Source organism: Perca flavescens, chromosome 4, assembly GCF_004354835.1.
Source record: "Perca flavescens isolate YP-PL-M2 chromosome 4, PFLA_1.0, whole genome shotgun sequence".
NCBI lineage: Eukaryota > Metazoa > Chordata > Actinopteri > Perciformes > Percidae > Perca > Perca flavescens.
The window spans coordinates 34,731,681-34,752,767 of record NC_041334.1 but is presented as its reverse complement, the minus strand read 5'-3'; the positions used below and the strand labels follow the sequence as shown (position 1 = coordinate 34,752,767).

Here is a 21,087-nt window from a genome sequence, read left to right as displayed (position 1 = left end):
GTGTGGGCGTGGCAACTGTAGTGTGAGCGCTAAATCCGTAAATTAGTGCTTTTACACTATTATTGTGCATGTATAGGCATATCTAAGTAGGTTTACATCGGAATAAAATTAGCGTACCCTACAATATTAAAAGAAAAATCGTTTCAGCACAGATGTCGCCATCTTTAGTAAGGGACAATAAGCCTAGTGCAACTTGTTATAATTTGCTAAAACTCGTGATTTGTTTACTTTAAATAGGTTTCAAGTGCTATTTGAAACACCTCGCTATACAGATCATCATTCGCTTATTTACAGTGGCAAATACCAAAACGTTCATACATTTCTCTCGGAAAACGTTAGCGAGCGGTTCTCTGTCGCCATGTTTACTTTGGGTGACGCCAACTCTCTTCCATTTTCCTCCGCCTCTGGTTGTCAAGAAGATGGCAGCTTCCAGGCAGGCATGAGAGGGAATACTTCTTCAAAAATCGAATGAATTTGGATTATTGCCGCAAGATACGACCACATACCAGTGTTTTTGCAATTACTGCATCGAAATAAGTAAGTTAAATTCTGAAATATTTGCGCCTTTTTCGGTTTGTTGTGTTTTGTTGTGGCATACCGCCCGGCCATTTTTCTTGTGGGAGCTGTAGAACTAGGCCGATTGTCGAAAAGATGGCTGCTTCCAGAGACGGCATGAAACATCATAACACTCCGTTTATGCAGTTTAACTCAGTTTAGCTGCGTTTTAAGAGTTCTGTTGCAGCCTCATTTGTATCAGGTAAAATATGCATGTCAAAATAAAATGCAATAACATTGCATTTAACTGTAAAATGTGGCGACGCATTGACAGATGCCAGCCGTGTAGCTAACGCTGTTAGCTTTGGTAAATTAGGTTGAGCAGCTAACTAGCTAGACGCTAGTGCTAACTGAGTGTAGCTAACGTTAGAATCAATTTGGATACTACGACTGGGCTTTCATTTTTAGTAAATTTCAATACGTTGTTCGATGGGAGTTAGGGCACTTGGTTCTCACACTGTTGCAACTGTTAAAGTAAGCTTCAAATATCGTTGTATTGTTAATAAATACGCTAAAGGGATTGCAGACAATGCTAAGCTTGTTAGCTACAATATGGCGACTCCCAGAGAAGCATGAAAATAGCCGACTTCTGCTAACAGTTTTAACTGTGGATTACGTTTGTGTTTAAACTATGTATTGTTATGCTTTGTTGACCCGCTACTAGCAAATTTAATTTGTTTTTAATTTAGTATATTTATTTGCTGGTAAGGTTGACTAGCTACCATCTATTTTTCTTTTTCATTTCGCTTCCGCCATTTTTCAGCCTGGCAATAGCGTTAGCGGGGTTTGTTTGGTTACAAGATGGCTGCTTCCATGGATTGAATTCAATGGTTAGAAACAACTATGGCAAAACTTAGGTGTATGAATAACTGCAACGTCAAATCTATATGAAGGCTTACAAACCAGCAGCTGCTCGAAACCCGTATACTCGGTATTTGTTTGTTTTTTAATTGAATGTGTTCATTAATCAAAGCTAACTATTTCCTTTCAGCTGCTACAACCGCTTAAACTGTTGACAAAAGTTAGCTACAGTTCACGGTCGATCCTGATGAGGAGTTTCTTTGTCCTTAACGGGGAAATATCACGATTAATCCAGCAGTTAAGACAAATGTTGCTTTATTGTTCTCTCTGTCAGAAATCATGTCTGCCCCTGTTTCCGCGGTGTCTGGGACCATGGCGTCGGTTCTGCAGCCGCGGTGGAAACGGGTCCTGGGATGGTCCGGTCCCGTTCCCCGGCCCAGGCATGGACACCGAGCTGTAGCTATAAAGGAGCTTATGGTTGTCTTTGGCGGTGGAAACGAAGGGATTGTGGACGAATTACATGTATACAACACTGGTAAGATTAACTCTGCATGTATAACTTGACTGATATTTTTTTGCACCAAGCATAATGTTTTACTTAACAAATCTGCACATGTGAAAAAATAAACCTAGCGTTTTCACATTGTGTACCTAAAACGATTCTATTTTATTTCTAAAGATCGGTTCGTGATGTGCAGAACTAAGTAGGTACAGCCATGGGTCCAGGCCTCAGCAGGCCAATCAGGTCCATGTCTGATTAAATGCGGCCCCATCTGCTGGAGAAAGGGTGTTAATGCACGTTGAAAAAGGCGGGCTAAAATAAAATGGATGATGCTGGTTGGTTTAAGTACATCCTCTGCTCAAATTTCCTGCACATTAACCAATAAGAACAGACAAATTCAGCATATTTGCGTTATGTATGCCAAACGTAAATGCAGATTTTGTTTGTATGTTCTAATGTTAATAAGAGAGTTGTTTAGAGGATATACTAGTCAGGAATTTATGTTTAGGTCATGACATAAGCTTCCTTAATAATATGAATGATTTGATATGAGTTCTCCTCAACTGAACGTCACTGTCAATTGTGCTTTATTTCTAGCAACAAACCAGTGGTTTATCCCAGCGGTCCGTGGTGATATTCCCCCTGGTTGTGCTGCATATGGTTTTGTCTGTGATGGCACAAGATTGCTGGTTTTTGGTGGCATGGTGGAGTATGGAAAGTACAGCAACGATCTCTATGAACTACAGGTAATTTGTCTATGCAAAATAACCCCCATTTTTGTGTTTAATTTGCACATTAAGATAATGCAATGTTTCTGAATTAAGTGTGTGATGCATTCAGTTAATTTAGATATGTTTCATACGTGTTATCGTAGCTAATGTAAGCATAAAACGGGGTCGAATATGTTTACAATACAAACAAACATTTTACATGTGAGCTGTCCTGCTCATATTGTAAACTGGGACATTATCTCTGCACTTTTGCATGACTATATTTGAGCTTGACTGTCTGCATCAGATTGATGTAGAAAAGGAATTTGAAAATACATGGCATAAGTGAAAGTGTAGTTGTTTACATTAATTGCAGAAACAGGCAAATAAAACATGTTATTACATCTTTGTAGCTTTCTTTGCTGTGAATACGCTCCATGCAGTTATTGAACGCAGTTAAATGCAAACATGAATCCTGATTTATCAAATAAAGACTGGAAGGTGTTTTGCTTAGTTGTTGTGGTGCCATTGAGTCTAACTGAGTCTAAATTCTAATTGCGCACTTTAGAATTAAATAACTAGTAAATGGCTAATGCAGTACAAAGGTTTCAGTCCAACCCCATTTCACAATGTCTTCCTTGAATAACTGTTAAGTGTAAGGAAAATAGATTCTTAGATGCATGGTGATTCTTTCTTGAATATTTCAGAATTAATTTACAAAATTCAGAGGGTTCACCAAGTTCCAGTCACTGGCTAAATACTACTCAGCAGCTGCTTTTAAAAACTATGGAGAAGTCACATTTTGAGGAGGAAGGAGCGGTCTAAGGAAGCAAATAACTTCAATTATCACAAGTTATTCTGCTTCTGACAAGTGAACTATGCCAAAAACATATTTTTATTTTCCTAATTGCAAAGGTTACACTCTGTGCACAAAGATGGAAGTTTAAGTTATAAGTATGCTCTGTTTCTGTTAGTCATGTTTTTGACACAAAATCCTTATCAATCCTTGTCCGAATAGGGAATGAGGTCAACTGGTGTTTTTTTAATTTTATTTTTATTTATTTTTTTAATACAGCTTGTGCTATGACCTAATCAATAATATGTTGTGACATTGTATGTTTGCATTTTATTTTACAGGCCAGCAGATGGGAATGGAAAAAGTTGAAAGCAAAAAACCCGAAGAATGGCCCCCCTCCTTGTCCTCGTCTTGGCCACAGTTTTTCCCTGGTTGGCAACAAATGCTATCTGTTTGGTGGACTAGCCAATGACAGCGAGGACCCAAAAAACAACATTCCCAGGTACAGAGGTTTTACCAGCGGAGCCCTTTTAAAGCACGTGGGTTTCTAATTCAACAAGCAACATGAGTGTGACTTCTGTCTGTTTTTCATTCTCAGATACCTAAATGATCTGTACACACTTGAGCTTCGTGCGGGTTCCAGTGTGGTTGGATGGGATATTCCAATCACATATGGAGTTCTGCCTCCTCCCCGTGAGAGTCACACTGCTGTGGTGTATACAGAAAAGACGAGCAGGAAATCTCGCCTCATAATCTATGGAGGGATGAGTGGTTGCCGCCTTGGAGATCTGTGGACACTTGATATTGGTAGGTTTCTAAAAATGTGAGTACAAAAGTTATGAATGCCTTAGCTGGGGCCACTCAGAGACAGTTGTGCAATTTACACCCAATCAGGCCAAAGGGAGGAGAGAGAGAATAAAAAGTGTTTAACAATGATCTGTGAGAATTTGCCTTACCTATGGTACTTTAATTAATCTGGTTGCATGTCAGAATGCTCTTGTATAACATCCTACTGCTGGTCATTGTCTACAGATACCCTGACATGGAACAAACCATCAGTAAGCGGGACAGCACCGCTCCCCAGAAGTCTGCACTCAGCCACTACCATCACAAACAAGTGAGACAACTACTGCACCTAAGCAATAACATATAAAATGTTGTATTTAATCATGTTTGAATTCCCAGAAGAACAGGCTGTGCTTGGTAGCAGCATCTCACTGATTTTCCTTTCCTCAATGTACAGGATGTATGTTTTTGGAGGATGGGTTCCATTGGTAATGGATGATGTCAAAGTGGCCACACACGAGAAGGAGTGGAAGTGCACAAACACTCTTGCCTGCCTAAATCTAGGTTTGTCTAACTCTATTTATTACACTATATTTCACTTTGAAAAGTTTTGAGTAGGGCGCCCGGATAGCTCAGTTGGTAGAGCGGGCGCCCATATAAAAAGGTTTACTCCTCAACGCAGTGAGTCCGGGTTCGACTCCAACCTGTGGCCTTTTGCTGCATGTCATTCCCCCCCCCCCTCTCCTCTTTCATGTCTTCAGCTGTCCTGACAAAATAATGGCAGAAAATGCCCCAAAAAATCAAAACTTTTTGAGTGAAATTGGCTTCACTGAGATTTATTTTTGTACCATATGTGTGTCTGTAGACTCCATGTGTTGGGAGACAGTATTGATGGATACTCTTGAAGACAACATCCCTAGGGCCCGTGCTGGCCACTGTGCTGTAGCCATCAATTCCAGACTCTATGTTTGGAGTGGCCGTGACGGTTATCGTAAAGCTTGGAACAACCAAGTCTGTTGTAAAGACCTCTGGTACCTCGAAACAGGTAGGTGTGCTGTAACATGGTTTTATAATTTAGAGTGACAATTTAGTGTCAATTGTTGTTAAATTTATTCTTTCACTCCCTCACACACACCAGAGCGTCCACACGCCCCTGCAAGGGTGCAGTTAGTCCGTGCCAACACAAACTCTCTTGAGGTGAGCTGGGGCGCTGTCTCAACTGCTGACACCTACTTACTACAGCTGCAGAAATATGACATCCCTGCAACTCCTGCCTCACCAGCCATGAGTGCCACCCCAGTGCAGCCTGTGAACTCTCCAAAGAGCCCCTCACCGGCTGTTGCAGCACTCTCTGCTCAGAGCCTACCCCAGACAGGTATTGCACTAGTGACCAATGATTCCTCTTTTCCAACTCTTCCATGTCCATTGTTGTCACTACACCAAGAAGATCAACAACTACAAAAACACTGCACATAAAGTCTCATCATCGGTTCCCTTTTGTTACAGCGGTCTTGAAGGTTGCAGCTCAACAGTCTGCAACAGGCACATCTGTTGTCACAGTCCGCCCCAGCCAGCCTGGGAAATCCCCTGTCACTGTGACATCCCTTCCTCCAGGTGTCCGAATGGTAGTCCCTGCCCAGTCCACCCAAGGATCGGTATGAGCAATTTTCTATCATGTTGAGGATTTTGCGTGATGTGTGTATATAATTGTCAGATGACTAAATGTGTCCAAAATGTTTTTTCTTTTTTTCCAGCCAATTGGGAGCAGCCCTCAGATGAGTGGCATGGCAGCTTTAGCTGCAGCAGCTGCAGCAACACAGAAGATCCCGCCCTCTGCAGGCACTGTCCTCAATGTTCCTGCAGGTGCCACCATTCTCAAAACAGTAGCCGTTTCGCCTGGCACAACCACAATGAAAATGGCTTCTCCAGTCATGGTACAGATCTCACTAAACATTCTCATTACTAACATTGTGTGCATTCTGTCACAGGTCAGTTCTGAAAATAATGTTGTGCTTGCAGGTCAGTAACCCGGCCACCCGGATGCTGAAAACCGCTGCAGCCCAGGTGGGCACAGCAACTGCATCCTCCCCCACCAACACCAGACCCATCATCACTGTGCACAAGTCTGGTGCAGTCACAGTGGCCCAGCAGGCCCAAGTGGTAACCACTGTGGTAGGAGGAGTCACCAAGACCATTACCCTGGTCAAGAGTCCTCTCACCATGGGCAGCAGTGGCACTCTGGTAAGAAAGCAGGACTCTTCTGTAGCACAATATGATACCGGAACACCAGTACACATCTCTAAGAGCACCCTTTGGTGCTTTCACATACATGCTGTAAATTTTGGTGTGTTAGTGTTATGTCTTGTAGGCCTGCACGATTCGGGGGTCAAATAAGAATCACGATTTTTTTGCTTAGAATTGATATCTCTATTCTCTGCCAAGATTTTTTTCTCACGAAGTATAATGTTTATTGTACACATGAACCATGATAAAACAAATTGGCAGTACCAAACTGATTTTTGTTGGCACCTATAGCACATTGCACATCACCACAAGCCTGTAAACAAAGAAGCTTCAATGAATAAAGAAAATAAAGTACGTACTGGCTAGAGCCCGACCAATAAAGGATTTTTAAGGCCGATATCTATACAAATATTTGGTGATTTTATTTATATATATATATATATATATATATATATATATATATATATATATATATATATATATATATATATATATATATATATACACACACACACACACAAAATCCAGAAACGCGTTACAAAACAGATTTCCCTAACATTAGTTATTTCTAGTTTTTTAGTCCTCACTAAAATAATAGTTCTGATAAATAAAATACAAACTTAAAATATGAAACTTAAAGGGTTAAACACAAGTGTTGCCAACAGGGATGTTGTAGAGCGCCCTCTGGTGGACAAACTATGAAACGCAAACACTCAATGTCAAATGCTTTCAGGAAATTAATTGGGAAAAAAAATCAAAGGAATTTCAAAATTAAATCACAAACGGGGGTGAATTGAGATCACTATTTTTTTTTTTGGTAACAATTTATCGTGCAGGTCTAATGTCTTGTCAACATGCACTGAGTTTGAACCAGTGGGGGAGGGAGTAAAGGTTGGCCTACAGTGACTGTTGGAGAATTCTAGTAAGAAAACGGGGAGCATGATGTTAGTGATCTGCATGACTGGCACTCAGTTAGGGCTTAAATGATTTGTAAAGCTACCAGTGGGCCACCATCCCACTGAACTCCCTGTGCTGTCCAATGTTTTCTGGTGACTCATGAACTTGAGTCTCTCTCCTATGTCGGCAGATCTCCAACCTTGGCAAGATGATGTCTGTGGTACAAACCAAGCCAGTGCAGACATCAGCTATCACAGGCCAGGCTTCCACTAACCCTCTCACACAGATCATACAGGTCAGCTATCTGCATGAGTGCAGGAAAAAAACAGGAGGTAGCTTAAAACTCCTGAGACAGTCACCAGGTATATTTCTCCAAATGGTGTGTATAACATGTGCCTCTCCCCAGACAAAGGGTCCCCTCCCAGCCGGCACCATCCTGAAACTAGTGACCTCCGCAGATGGCAAGCCCACAACCATCATCACCACTTCCCAGGCAGGAGGCACAGGAAACAAGCCCACTATACTGAACATCAGCGGTGTCTCTCCCTCCACCACTAAGCAGGGCACCACCATAATTAAGACCATCCCCATGTCGGCCATCATGACCCAGCCTGGAGCCACAGGTCTTTTATTTTTTTTAATACTTTATTTGCATACTTTCACAAATATGTTTTACAAAAAGTGTTTGAACAATTTGGCATTGTACTTACAAAATATATAAAAAAGATTAATTTCCATCCAATGAACATTACAACCGTAATGATAAAAATTCAAGAAGAAAGGCACTTCAATACACAAAGAAAGAAAGAAGGTAAAAAATGACAACAATACAAAATTACAGAAAATGCAATACAAAGAAAAGGTGAAATGGAATATAGGTTATATAATCACATTTCCTTGAAAAAAAATATTGCAGTACAACAGCTATAGAAACACTTTTCTTAATAATTTGGATAGACTCAAAAATTCTAAAGTGAGTAATAGCTGGCCAAGATTTAGAACATTTAGCTTTATGGATATGAAATTTCCCTTGTAGAATTAATAGATTAATCTTATGAATTGTTTTGTTTTTGTTATCCAAATTAAAAATAACATCTTTTGCCACAGGTCTAAACTCACGTTTACTTACGTCACATGTCGCAACTACATATCACAACAGCCTAGGGCTGGGCCATATGGAGAAAATCAAATATCACGATATTGTTGACCAAATACCTCTATCGATTCCGCAACAATATTGTAGTGTTGACTATTGGTGCTTTCACAAAATATTTACACAATGACATTTGATAAATAATCATCAGTAATGTGGATATAATGACTAAGAGGGTAAGGGCAAATAATAGAACACTTCAGAAAATGACATCACTTTACTGTAATGCAGCCTTTAAAACCAGGAAAAGACAACACTTAAGCCATATTACGACATCCAAGATCTAAGACGATATCTAGTCTCATAACGATATCGATATATTGCCCAGCTCTACAACAGTCTGCACATCTGTGACTGAGAACAGTACAACAAAATAAGTAATCATACAATTTTCAGAGTTTAAACAAAACCTGAACCAGATTAACATCTCAATCAAATGAGATGTTTGTTATCTGGTTGAATTTCCAGATGAACAGTGATGGCATGCCACAACAGAAGTAGTGATAATGTATCGTTTCCTGCAATGGCCTGATATTTTTTGGCAATTGGCATGAATAAAAACAAATGTTCACAATTATTTGCAGGGGTTATTTATCCAAGGTCTAATATTTGTTTGTCATCAGATGAAAATTTACTTCAGGTATACATGCTTTGTCCTTGCAGGTGTGACAAGCAGTGCAGGCATGAAAACGCCTATCACAATCCTTACCACAAAGGTGATGACCACTGGAACTCCTGGTAAAATCATCACTGCAGTGCCCAAACTTGGCGCTGCAGCTGGCCAACAGGGACTGACACAGGTAAACTGACTGTTTGTGTAGTAGTTTTTATAGATATCATCGTTGTTTTGCTGCCCATGTATGTTGCACCTGAGGAGACTAATCGTGAATTGCGTGTTTTTAAGGTGGTTTTGAAGGGTGCTCCTGGGCAACCTGGCACTATTTTGCGCACTGTGCCTATGAGCACAGTTGGCGGTGTTCGACTTGTGACACCAGTGACAGTGTCTGCTGTTAAGCCCACGGTTACCACTCTGGTTGTCAAGGGGACTACTGGTAAGAATAACTTGTGTTAATGTTGTTGTGATTTGTTTTCAATGATTTATTATTGTATCACATTTATGTTATTAATGGCTTCCAGGTGTTACCACTCTTGGGACCGTCACTGGTACAGTCTCCTCAAGCCTGGCAGGAGGCACGGTGGACAGTTCCAACGCCTCTCTGGTCACCCCCATCACCACACTGGGAACCATCGCTACCCTGTCCAGCCAGGTCATTAGCCCATCTGCCATAACTGTGTCAACTGCTCAAACCAGCCTGACTTCTGCCTCCACGTTGCCCTCCTCTACCATGACAGTGCAGGTAAGAGCCTGTAGATTGATGCCCTTCAGGTTGTATTTAGCATTTAAGTCATCAGGACATTAAAGAGTATTTTACTGCTGGAAAGAAAGTTGTTCAATCAACTCCAAATCAGACTCCATTTTGTTTACATCTGCTTCCCCATGAGATCATGTAAGGTAGTGCATTTCTTCCTCTGGCACAATAATCTTAATAATATCCGGTAGTGTGTGATGCGCCAATTTTTTCAAGTCTTGTAGTGTGTGCATGTTTGAGAATGGAGAGAAAAATATCTCAAGATTCTCCTTTTGTGCGTGTTGCAAACACTCATTTAAATTGCTTTACTGTCTTCTGCCCAGAACCAGCCCACCCAGGTTACTCTGATCACAACTCCCAGTGGTGTAGAAGCTCAACCAGTGCAGGATTTGCCAGTGTCCATCCTGGCTTCACCAACCTCTGAGCAGCCCAGCTCCACTGAGGCTGGATCAGCTGGAGAGGGCTCTGGGACCGTCACCCTGGTCTGTTCTAACCCGCCCTGCGAGACCCACGAGACAGGAACCACCAACACAGCCACCACCTCCTCTGCTGCCATTGGAGCAGGACAGGTCTGTTCTAACCCGCCCTGCGAGACCCACGAGACAGGAACCACCAACACGGCCACCACCTCCTCTGCTGCAATTGGAGTAGGACAGGTGTGCTCCAACCCGCCATGTGAAACGCATGAAACGGGGACAACCAACACAGCCACAACTGCTTCATCAAACATGTCTGCACCGCGCATGTGCTCCAACCCACCATGCGAGACCCATGAAACTGGGACAACTAACACAGCTACCACAGCATCGGCTAACATGGGAAGCGACCAGGCCAGCACAGCAACAAACCAGGTCAAGACAGTTTGCTCCAACCCACCGTATGAGACCCACAAGACAGGGGCCACCAACACAGCCACCCAATCGTCATCTAACATGAATGCAAGCCAGACGAGCACCGTGCAGAAGGTGTGCTCCAACCCACCCTGCGAAACACACGAGACCGGGACCACCAACACCCAGTCCACAGCCTCCTCCAGCATGGGAAGCGAACAGACCAGCACAGCTTCAGGCCAGGTGCAGACTGTTTGCTCCAACCCACCCTGCGAAACACACGAGACCGGGACCACCAACACCCAGTCCACATCCTCCTCCAGCATGGGAAGCGAACAGACCAGCACAGCTTCAGGCCAGGTGCAGACTGTTTGCTCCAACCCACCCTGTGAAACACACGAGACGGGGACTACCAACACCCAGTCCACATCCTCCTCCAGCATGGGAAGCGAACAGACCAGCACAGCTTCAGGCCAGGTGCAGACGGTTTGCTCCAACCCACCCTGTGAAACACACGAAACTGGGACCACCAACACCCAGTCCACAGCCACCTCCAGCATGGGAGCCGACCAGACCAGCACAGCAACAGGCCAGGTGCAGACGGTTTGCTCCAACCCACCCTGTGAAACACACGAAACTGGGACCACCAACACAGCCACCACTGCCACCTGCAGCATGGAGACAGGCGAAGGCACAGGTATACCCACATTTACTGTAATTAAATTGAATGGGAAATTAATTTATTGGTATGAAGTCAAACTTAAAGTGTGTTTTTGTATCAGCAGCCCAGCAGACAGAAGAGGGAGCAGAAGGTACCAGCAGCACAGAAGTGGCCTCTACTGCAGCAACGGGCACAGTTACCACCCCCCAAGGCAGGGCCATCACTACGGTCACTCAGTCTACACCAGCCCCTGGACCATCTGTACCTGTAAGAAATGCACTAATTTACCATCAGAATTAACAAAAGATCTAACCACCACTGCTAAATCCTGGTAATCTCAGCAGTCTTAAGGCTGCATGTCTGAGTCTGATGGCATTATGTGAGAGAAACATAATTTACCGTTGTGACCAATGTTTTGTCTTTTTCCCGCTCTAGTCGATCTCATCAATCACAGAGGGTGTGAGTCCCAGCTCCACAGAGGAACCTATGCAAACTGATGAGACGGCATCAGCAGAAGCTGCACCTGCAGTGGAGGGAGCCACCGCTATGCAGACACAAGTGGAGGTAAATTCAGTTTAATGTCACACAAAGTCAGCGTTGGCTCAAAGTCCATTTAATCAAAGATGTATTAAGTGGTGGCCGGGTTAGCTCAGTTGGTAGAGCAGGCACACATATATAGAGGCGTATGCCTTGATGCCGAAGGTCCAGGGTTCGAGTGCGACCTGTGACGATTTTCCTGCATGTCATCCCCCTCTCTATCCACTTTCATATATAGCTGTTCTTTCCCTTAAAGGCTGAAATGCCCAAAGAAAATGATGTATTAAGTGTATGTGACCTATAATGTGTTCTCAGGGAGAAGCAGCCACATCTACAGCCTTGAATCTTCCCTCAGAGCTGATGTCTGAGGGTCAGGGCGCCACACTCATGGTGACAGGGCTGTCGGATGAGGAGCTGGCTGTGACTGCAGCGGCAGAAGCCGCTGCTCAGGCAGCTGCCACGGAAGAAGCCCAGGCCCTTGCTATCCAGGCTGTCCTCCAGGCAGCCCAGCAAGCCGTAATGCGTGAGTTCAACCATAGTCCTGTACGGTCAGATTTCTCTGCACACTTAGTTTTGCTTTTATTTTGAACAGTGAGTTATTCTGTCTGTAGTCTAAAGTGGGGAAAAGGCATGGAAAGCTACATTTATATTACTCACAATTAACAGGATGGTCCTCTATAGCAGCTGGCTCGAACTACTGTAACCTCCACAATTATTTTAGTTTCTCATGATGCTGTCATGTTGGATGAATTCTTAAATATTTTCTATGTTTACAGATGAGGGCAATTCCACTGGAGAGAGCCAGCAACCCACCAACATCCCCATCATGTTGACCCAGCAGGAGCTTGCAGCACTGGTCCAACAGCAGCAGCAGCTGCAGGAGGCTCAGGCTGCTGCACAGCAGGCTGCCATGGACACAAGCTTGCCTACTGAAGGCCTCGCCCCTGCTGACAGCCTCAACGACCCCTCTGTCGAGAGCAACGGACACAATGAGATGGCTGCCGCTGTCACCAGTGCTGTGGCGTCACTGCTGCCACGTACTACTGCTGAGAGTGAGACTTGTAGCTTTTTTTTTTTTTTTTTTTTGATAGTTACTTTGAATCTCTTTTTGTACAGTAGATTAACCTTTTTGTACTTTTCCTTTTTTACTCCACAGCACTCGCTCCATCAAGCACATTTGCACCCTCGGTTTCGGTGGCAAGTCCAGCCAAGCTGCAAGCAGCCGCTGCTCTAGCAGAGGTCGCCAATGGGATCGAGGGAGAGGTGAGTTATTGTACAACATCTGGCTTGTTCAGCTAGGTCAAAGAGAGGAGAAATGTAACAATGTATAATTTTGTTTTCTTACAGAAGCAAGCCCCTCAGCCAACTCCAGTGAAGCCTGTTGTAAAAAAAGAGAATCAGTGGTTTGATGTTGGAATTGTTAAAGTGACAAATATGGTTGTCACCCACTTCTATATGCCAGGAGATGATTCTCACGGAGATGTAAGTGTCTCAGAAGGCTCCTTTCACGCTTAGATGAATGTAAGTTAGTGTTGGTGTCCTCAATGCATCTCTCATCTCTGTCTCTGTGTGTTTGGTAGGATGACTCTGGCATCATGCCAGACTACGGCCAGATGAAGAAAATGGAGCTGCAGCCTGGAACAGCTTACAAGTTCCGTGTTGCTGGAATCAACGCTTGTGGTCGTGGATCTTTCTCCGAGATATCTGCTTTCAAGACTTGCCTGCCAGGCTTCCCAGGGGCACCTTGCGCCATCAAAATCAGCAAGGTAAACACACCAGCAGAGCCATTTTCCTTGTTTTGTTGTGGATTTGACATACAGGTTTGTTAAACATGACAATAACACCAGCTGATCTCATGCGCATGCGTTCAGGTACTGAGTAGTAATTGTTCTTTGTCTCTCTGCAGAGCCCAGATGGTGCCCACCTGACCTGGGAGCCACCCTCGGTGACGTCGGGGAAGATCATAGAGTACTCTGTTTACTTGGCCATCCAGAGCAACCAGACAGCTGAAGCCAAGGCCTCCACCCCAGCACAGCTAGCCTTCATGCGCGTGTACTGTGGACCCAACCCCTCTTGCCTGGTGCAGTCGTCCAGCCTCTCCAACGCCCACATCGACTACACCACCAAGCCAGCCATCATCTTCCGCATCGCTGCCCGAAATGAGAAGGGCTACGGTCCCGCCACCCAAGTTCGATGGCTGCAAGGTGAGCACACAGATTCACAAACTAAAACTCAAATATTGGTTTGCAATTCATAATTGGATACATTTATATATTTTAACCATTTATCTGCTTTGTAGAATCTGGCAAAGATGCCGCCTCTGCAAAACCAGCCCCCAAAAGACCAGGCACCTCTCCTGATACGTAAGTACAGTATTCATGTTTTATACTGTGCACACAGCCTGGACATTAACATGGCACTGATGAACAAAACATGTAATACGTAATACATGTAATGTAATACTTATTCCTGTTTTATGTGTGCTCTTGCAGTAAGGCTACTGGTCCAAAGAAAGCAAGAACGGACCAGTGAGGTTGCCCAGAGACCCCTCCCAGTCTTTTGTCCTTTCTCCACTCGCTGTACTTTTATCAGGAAGACTGACCTTCACCCCTCCTCATCATCCTCATCCTAATCTCATCCTCAAGTCTCGAAGCAAGACAGCAATGGAGGCAGAACAACCGTATGAAGCCGAGATGAAAGTCAATCTGAGAGATCTTTCTGTAGATAAAAACCCTCCTTCGTCCTCGTCCCGTTGGTTGTACTATTTTTAGAGCAACACAAACTTAGAAGCACATTATCTTTTTCAGTCACATCCCTTTTCATCGTTTAACATCTATTTTTGGCTTGTTTCAGTAGTTGAGCAGTATAGAGAAGCAGTTACATCTTTCACAAACTGGGAGCCTGAGCGCAATGTTACCTTTTTTTTTTTCTTCTTCTTTTGTGAATCCTGGGGGGGATGTAGAGAGAGACTACACAAAATGATGTACAGTGTTGAAAAAGGCTGGGGAGGCATTAGTTTAGATGAGAGGAAAAATCGGTATGGATACAAATAAAGCACTTGTCCTCAATGACAGAGGACATAATTTTTTCCTTTTTTTTTTTTTTGCTCATAAACAAATTTTCTTCATCGAGAACCGAGTCTGTATTCATCATACAGGACTCAAGTCTCCTGGTAATGTCATTACTGTGCGCTTTTTACCCCAAGATGAGGACTGGTGGCCGACACTTCAAAGTGGACAAAAAAGAATGACAAAGAGATTTGTAGAGAATGAATGACAGACTTTGCTAGGACGGAGACTTGCAGCACACACAAAAAAAATCTTGCAAAATCTTCCCAAAAAATTAGCAAGCAATGATGCAGAAGATCTTTTGTGTAGTTTATTTTTGTATTTTTTAAGCTTTTTTTTCTCCTATGTGTATGTTGTGTGCATTTTTAAAAACATCACTTTTTTTAACCGTTGTTCATCCCCATAGTTTGTGTTTGTGGGAAGATTGGTGGCTATGTTGAAGTTGCCACTATATTTAAAAAAATCTTCATTCAGTTGGTTGTACGTTCTTGCTGTTAACAGATGGCAATGAGAGAAAGACTTGTATTTGTTCCAAGTAGACCACACAGGTTATTGAGACTGAAGGGAACTTTTAAGTGGACCCAGAGAGAGGGGAGTTTTACTTTGTTTACTACCCTATGCTTGTGTTGCTTTGCTTGCCAAACATGAATTTCATGGGCTATAAGGAAAATAACATCAGATCTTTTCATACGTTTCCCCTAATATCCCAATCAGATGTCCTGCGCCTTTTATGCTCATGAATGTGCTGTCTCACCTCTTCTTTAATTTTTAGAATGGCAAATTATATAATTAGACATATTTTCCCTATCCTATTGATGTATGTGAATCCATTTAATAAATTTTAATTTTTTCCTTCCATGGCTCTGTATTTCAGACTACAGATGGTGTGCAAGCTAACTGTGATGTGTAAACCCGTATGTCTTTCAAATGGGGATGCCTTGGGACGAAAGCTTACATAGCCAGAGTGTACTCACTTGTAAATTAGTTCCTTCATAGAGTAAGAATAAATCAAACAAAACATCTTGGCCTTTTATATAATTACCTGTAAAACGGTTTTTACATGTCGGTCATCTCTTGATTGCCTTTTGTGTCTTTACTTAAAAAAGAAACAAATATATATAAATATATAAATATATATAGTGTCCCTTATGGTTCTAATTTGCTTCTGTCAAGCTGATTCACTGTAGGAGTCTGAGTCACTGCTAGGTTTATTACAATACAAGATTTTTGTACAGGCAGGAGGTTTCTGACCAGACGTGAGTGTATATCTACTTTGTAAGGGCGGATTCAGTTGTGATGTTAACGGCCAGGAAGATCAGAGCCAAGGTTTTCGCTTGCTGCCTTTTCTCCAGCTGGCACCTTGGTTTCTGTTTGTGGTTTCTCCCAATTTCTTTCTAGAAATGAAGTTTCTCTTCATATGCATTCATAATTTGTGTGTGTGTCAGTGTGTCTGTTGAACAAAACTAGACATGCATGCAAAAGCAGTGTATTTTAGTAGTGATGCCTTAAGTTAGACCATAAGCTGAAGGTTCTCAAAAAAAGAAGAAAAAAAAACATTTAATGAGTTTGTTCCTCTCTCCATGTGGTATACAATTGTGTCCTTTCCTTCCACAGTACCTTTGCTGGGTCACTATTTTGCACCCTCGTTAGATAGGTCATCATCAGCAGTGCCGAGGTCTCTCTGAACTTTTCCTCCCACACTGAGACGAGTGCTGCTCTCAGCACTCACAGGTGTTGCGAGTTTCTCTCGGCTGTTCGCAGGTTATCTGGAAATGTCCTGTATTTTCCAATGTGTGTTTTTTGTACTGTAGGGAGTAATGTATCTTTTATCATCAAAAAATAAACATGTTAAACATAAAGAGATGTTGCTTCCTTCTTTATACTACAAAGATAAAAAAAAAAAAAAAAAAAACTCACCTGTTGCAAGCCCCTCTGAGCTGCTCTCAAGAATGGCTTTTCCACATCTAGATCATCTTTTGCGCTTCCTTCAAAGTATTCTGCTCCTATTTCCTCACACCACTGCAAGGCCTTCCTGCCAGACACCTGCAAGGAAAGACAATTGATAGTACAACCATTAAACAGCGCTGACATGACAGCACAGGGCCTTGACCAACTGCCACTTTGCTCGTTTGAAAGCCATGATGTCTCTCTCTCTCATGGGTGGGCCAAATTCTCTGGGCGGACAAAAGCAGAGAAAGGGGAGGTAACCTTGCTCCTGATGACCTCATAAGGAGAAGATTCCTGATTGGTCCATCTGAGCTTTCATTTTCTCAAAGGCAGAGCAGGTTACCCAGGGCTCGGTTTACACCTATCACCATTTCTATTCACTGGGGGACCATAGACAGGCTGGGGGAACGCATATTAATGTTAAAAAACCTCATAAAGTGAAATTTTCATGCCATGGGACCTTTAATCCGTTTGATTGAATTTGTGTAAATACAATTTAGTGTAAAATGCTGTTACTCATATCAACTTTAAAAAATACACCAGTTAAATCCGAGTGGTTACTACTTGACATTTCTTTGATACTTTATGACAGGATGACACCCTAACTGACCTCCCGGTTGCTCAGGTCAGTCTTGTTGCCCAGTACAATGAAAGGGAAGCCGGATGGGTCCGGAGGCTCGCCCTGGATCAGAAACTCCTTCCTCCACTCCACCAGGGCAGAGAAACTGGCTCGGGATGTGACATCAAACACCAGCATGCAGCAGTGAGCTCCTCTGTACAGAGGCGTACCCAGAGACTGGAACCTCTCCGTGCCCGCTGTGTCCCAGATCTAAGGGAAGATTTATATCCCCCTGTACTATTAGCATGTAGGCTGTTAGTGTACCTGCGTGGATGTGTGGTTGTGATTCACTTTAGCCGGACAGGTGGACAGAGGAGCTACCTGCAGGGTGACTGCGTCTTCCTCTATGTTGACTGTTCTGGAGAGGAAGTCGGTCCCTATCGTGGCCCGGTACATGTTGGTGAAGCGGTGATTCACGTATCTGTTCATGAAGGAGGATTTTCCCACCCTGCGTAAACACACACATACAAGTAGGCCTAAAGATACCAACACACTGAAATCTCTCTTTCCTTACGGGAGACCTTTTTTTTTCTTCTCACTGCACCGTTGAATACCTTTTGGAAATATTCCAATATAAGAATGAAACACCTCAGTCTTAACAGTAAATTAAGGGGTAAAAGAAAGTGAAACAACTGTCGGCGGAGCAGTAAATCGAAACTTTACAAAAGGTGGAATGCGATTTAAAAAAAAAAAAAAAAAAAAAAAAAAGAGAGACTCAGCTAGTCGACCTTACCCGGAGTTTCCTATGAGGATTATTTTCAGTGTAACCGGACTATTTCTGTCGTTCATGTCTGTTGTGGTTTGTTTCCACCGGAGTTTCAGCTGCTGCTGCTGCCTTCAAGAGCTCTTCGGAATGTTGCCTTTTCTGTAATTTGAGGTGTGTCTCAGTATCACTCATGGATATATTATAAGACCGGTAGCAGTCGGCCAAAGTGTTTTTAATCAGGGCCGTAGCCATAATGTTACAAATACTGAGTCTCACTATTTACTATCCCAAAAGGAAAGTCTTAAAAAATATGTTATTTTTGTTGTGTTATATAGCTCTTCAGTTATATTTCACGTAAAATGTATTAACATGAAAGTTGTTTCAAAGCCTTCTGATTAAATTAAAAGCCCGCCATATGTCATTTTCAGCCGATGTATGTTTCTAAACCACCAACATTTCAGAAATCTCCTCAGTGAAGCAAACGTAGCATTTTAGTGGGTAATGAAAGTGTCCAATGCTACCTAAGCTCTACACGTGCCACTACAGTATTTTAAACAGCCTTTGAAGGTACCATACAGCTTGTCTGGTTGGTACATAGCTGACCTCTGTCCTGTCTACAAACACAACCCAATGGCACAGCTGATTTCAGAATAAAAGCAAAACATAACACTCCAATAATGCAAAAACACATAGATAGTCACGACAGAATACAGAGAGAAGTAGGCGATTGTTCTGCAGAAATAAAATATTAGCTTTATTTATTACTTCGACCTGAGACTGTTGCTCCACATTTTCAGAGAGGCAATTATGTAAAAGATTACTAGTGTGCATTTATTTATTTTAATTAAAGGAAAAAAAACTCTGAAGAATAGGCGGCCTCTGTTCTATTTGTTTGACTTCACTATAAAAAAAAGTCATTTTTTTATTTAAAAAAAGATCAGTTACCATGAAATCTACAGTAAATTATCATTTCTTCATGTACCACTAGGGGGCTGTATAGGCCTCAGGTGATTCACCTTTCACTCATTTCCTATTCTGTTGGAGCGGTGGAGGTCTATATTGTTTTTCACAATCTGTTTTTCAGCTAAATGTGAAGCTATATATTATTATTATTATTATTTTCTTTAATATCTTTTTTATCTTTATTCAGTTGAATGCTTTCCACCATGAGGTTTTACTTACAATCTCTTTCAACAAACATGCTCAATATATAAAGTAAATACACAGAAAAGCGGGAAGAACGTTCGGTTTCAAACACCCATTTACACACATTGTGATTTTTCATCTTTTCCTCTCAATCTGAGCAATAAGTAGCCTGAACATTTTAAATGTACCTGCCTTCATAGAATACAATACATTTTCCTATAAGCCTTTAGTAAAACTTTAAACAAATATCACATTAAAACTTTTAAATATATTGGAAAATTCTATAAGTTTAACAACGATAGCAATACTCCGTCATCGCAAACTCATCCTGTGCAGGCAAACATTGTTAAAATCCACAGAACTGTATTTTCAATTCTTTAAATTCAAAAGTGCCAAATATGACTATTTTGGAGAAATGTGTATGAAATGATACAACTGTTTGAACAATCCGACCTGCCGCCTTCATGATCGCTGCCACAGTTAACTGGCTGCCCAACGTGTCATCTGCAACATTTTTTTAAATACGTTTTTGGGGCATTTTAGGCCTTCATTTATAAGACAGCTGAAGACATGAAAGGGGAGAGAGAGAGAGGAGGAATGACATGCAGCAAAGGGCCACAGGCTGGAGTCGAACCCACGGCCGCTGCTTTGAGGAGTAAACCTCTGCACATGGGTGCGCGTCCCACCAGGTGAGCCACCCAGGTACCCCATCTACAACATTTGATGTCATAATAATGCCATAAAAGACATGTAGTCATAGGTTTGATTAAAGCTACTTAAGGGGAAATAAAAGGGGACAACTTGATGGTAAGAGGGTAGAATAATGCCATCAAGTAAATTAAGATCACTATTCAGACTTGGACATATCACAGATATGGATGTAAATAAATATAATGCATTATACATAACATACTTTAACATGTACATGTTTGTACATGGGAAATGTACAAATAGTGATTCTAGATGGATGAAAAGAAAAGAAAATATTAAAAACAATCAACAAAACACTTAAGTTCAACGAGAAATAAAAACAGGAACCTGCACTAAAGTGAAACAATTTCAAACAAATAATTATGAAAGTGAAAAAGAGAGAAAAGCAATTACAGTTACATACATTGAGGTAATGCTTACATGCATTTGCATATCTGTGTGCTGTGGAGCCTGTCAGAGATGCAGCAGAATACTGAGATTACACAAAATCAGCAATATAAAATGCTTATGATATCTCAGTAAGAGGCACTAGAGTGACAATCTCTGGCCACTCAACCACCTAACTGTATTAGTCATTGCAGGAGACACAAACTCACATCACACTCACACTGCCTGATATAAAAAAAAACATCACGTGAAAGAAAACCACATGGATACTAGGTATTCTTTGTTGACTAAAAATGTAAGTAACTGAAAGGGGGGTAAAACTAAAGAACGATGGAGAGGGCAGATTGAATTTGTGTGTGTGTGTGTGTGTGTGTGTGTGTGTGTGAGGGAGAGTTCTCCTGGGCATGTCACTGCAGCCCTGTGTTACAGAGATAAGACCACCGCCTACACAGAAGCCTGTTTCTTGGGAATTAGAAAGCTGTCCCCAAAGTCCACTGGTGACACACAACACCATCCGTCACCCAGCTACAACGGGCTCACACAACCTCCCAACTGTCCAACAAGACGTTCCAGTGTCAGCTCAAACTGCTTCTGTCGAGATACCATCAACAGAGCGGGCATGTTCTGTGTGTGTGTGTGTGTGTGTCTGTCTGTCTGTGCG

General features: G+C 42.3%; 2 protein-coding genes across 6 annotated transcripts; one reads left to right on the top strand and one right to left on the bottom strand.

Moving 5' to 3' along the window:
* Nucleotides 1-29: 29 nt before the first annotated feature.
* On the top strand, nucleotides 30-16,769 carry hcfc1a (host cell factor C1a). Of its 4 annotated transcripts, none has more exons than XM_028574795.1 (28): nucleotides 30-537; nucleotides 1,691-1,891; nucleotides 2,456-2,604; nucleotides 3,706-3,866; nucleotides 3,963-4,171; nucleotides 4,397-4,481; nucleotides 4,608-4,714; nucleotides 5,016-5,195; nucleotides 5,289-5,525; nucleotides 5,657-5,805; nucleotides 5,905-6,084; nucleotides 6,170-6,391; nucleotides 7,482-7,586; nucleotides 7,698-7,914; nucleotides 9,108-9,244; nucleotides 9,349-9,496; nucleotides 9,582-9,802; nucleotides 10,138-11,341; nucleotides 11,430-11,572; nucleotides 11,741-11,869; nucleotides 12,158-12,365; nucleotides 12,619-12,894; nucleotides 12,999-13,105; nucleotides 13,190-13,324; nucleotides 13,423-13,608; nucleotides 13,749-14,046; nucleotides 14,142-14,205; nucleotides 14,335-16,769. In XM_028574795.1, the coding sequence occupies exons 2-28, from the start codon at nucleotides 1,696-1,698 to the stop codon at nucleotides 14,372-14,374; spliced, it is 5,493 nt and encodes a 1,830-aa protein (XP_028430596.1). In that variant the 5' UTR covers nucleotides 30-537; nucleotides 1,691-1,695; the 3' UTR covers nucleotides 14,375-16,769. The 4 variants fall into 4 exon arrangements, with proteins under 4 accessions (XP_028430596.1, XP_028430593.1, XP_028430594.1 ...); XM_028574792.1 differs by having other exon boundaries at nucleotides 11,427-11,572; XM_028574793.1 differs by lacking the exon at nucleotides 30-537 and adding an exon at nucleotides 642-757 and having other exon boundaries at nucleotides 11,427-11,572.
* si:dkey-13a21.4 (ras-related protein rab7) lies at nucleotides 16,121-18,331 on the bottom strand. Of its 2 annotated transcripts, none has more exons than XM_028574796.1 (5): nucleotides 18,210-18,331; nucleotides 17,798-17,924; nucleotides 17,468-17,686; nucleotides 16,828-16,953; nucleotides 16,121-16,733 (listed from the first exon to the last, which is right to left on the bottom strand). In XM_028574796.1, the coding sequence occupies exons 1-5, from the start codon at nucleotides 18,263-18,265 to the stop codon at nucleotides 16,629-16,631; spliced, it is 633 nt and encodes a 210-aa protein (XP_028430597.1). In that variant the 5' UTR covers nucleotides 18,266-18,331; the 3' UTR covers nucleotides 16,121-16,628. The 2 variants fall into 2 exon arrangements, with proteins under 2 accessions (XP_028430597.1, XP_028430598.1); XM_028574797.1 differs by having other exon boundaries at nucleotides 16,121-16,715.
* Nucleotides 18,332-21,087: the final 2,756 nt, after the last annotated feature.

What these genes read in the sequence shown, in the direction of transcription:
- hcfc1a (XM_028574792.1), top strand. Translation starts at nt 1,696, where the DNA reads ATGTCTGCCCCTGTTTCCGCGGTGTCTGGGACCATGGCGTCGGTTCTG. An exon ending in ACGATCTCTATGAACTACAG is followed by an intron (nt 2,605 to 3,705) that starts GTAATTTGTCTA and finishes TTTATTTTACAG; the next exon opens with GCCAGCAGATGGGAATGGAA. An exon ending in CTATGCAGACACAAGTGGAG is followed by an intron (nt 11,870 to 12,157) that starts GTAAATTCAGTT and finishes ATGTGTTCTCAG; the next exon opens with GGAGAAGCAGCCACATCTAC.
- si:dkey-13a21.4 (XM_028574796.1), bottom strand. Translation starts at nt 18,265, where the DNA reads ATGAACGACAGAAATAGTCCGGTTACACTGAAAATAATCCTCATAGGA. An exon ending in CTGACCTGAGCAACCGGGAG is followed by an intron (nt 16,954 to 17,467) that starts GTCAGTTAGGGT and finishes CTTTCCTTGCAG; the next exon opens with GTGTCTGGCAGGAAGGCCTT. An exon ending in CTCAGAGGGGCTTGCAACAG is followed by an intron (nt 16,734 to 16,827) that starts GTGAGTTTTTTT and finishes TGATGATAAAAG; the next exon opens with ATACATTACTCCCTACAGTA.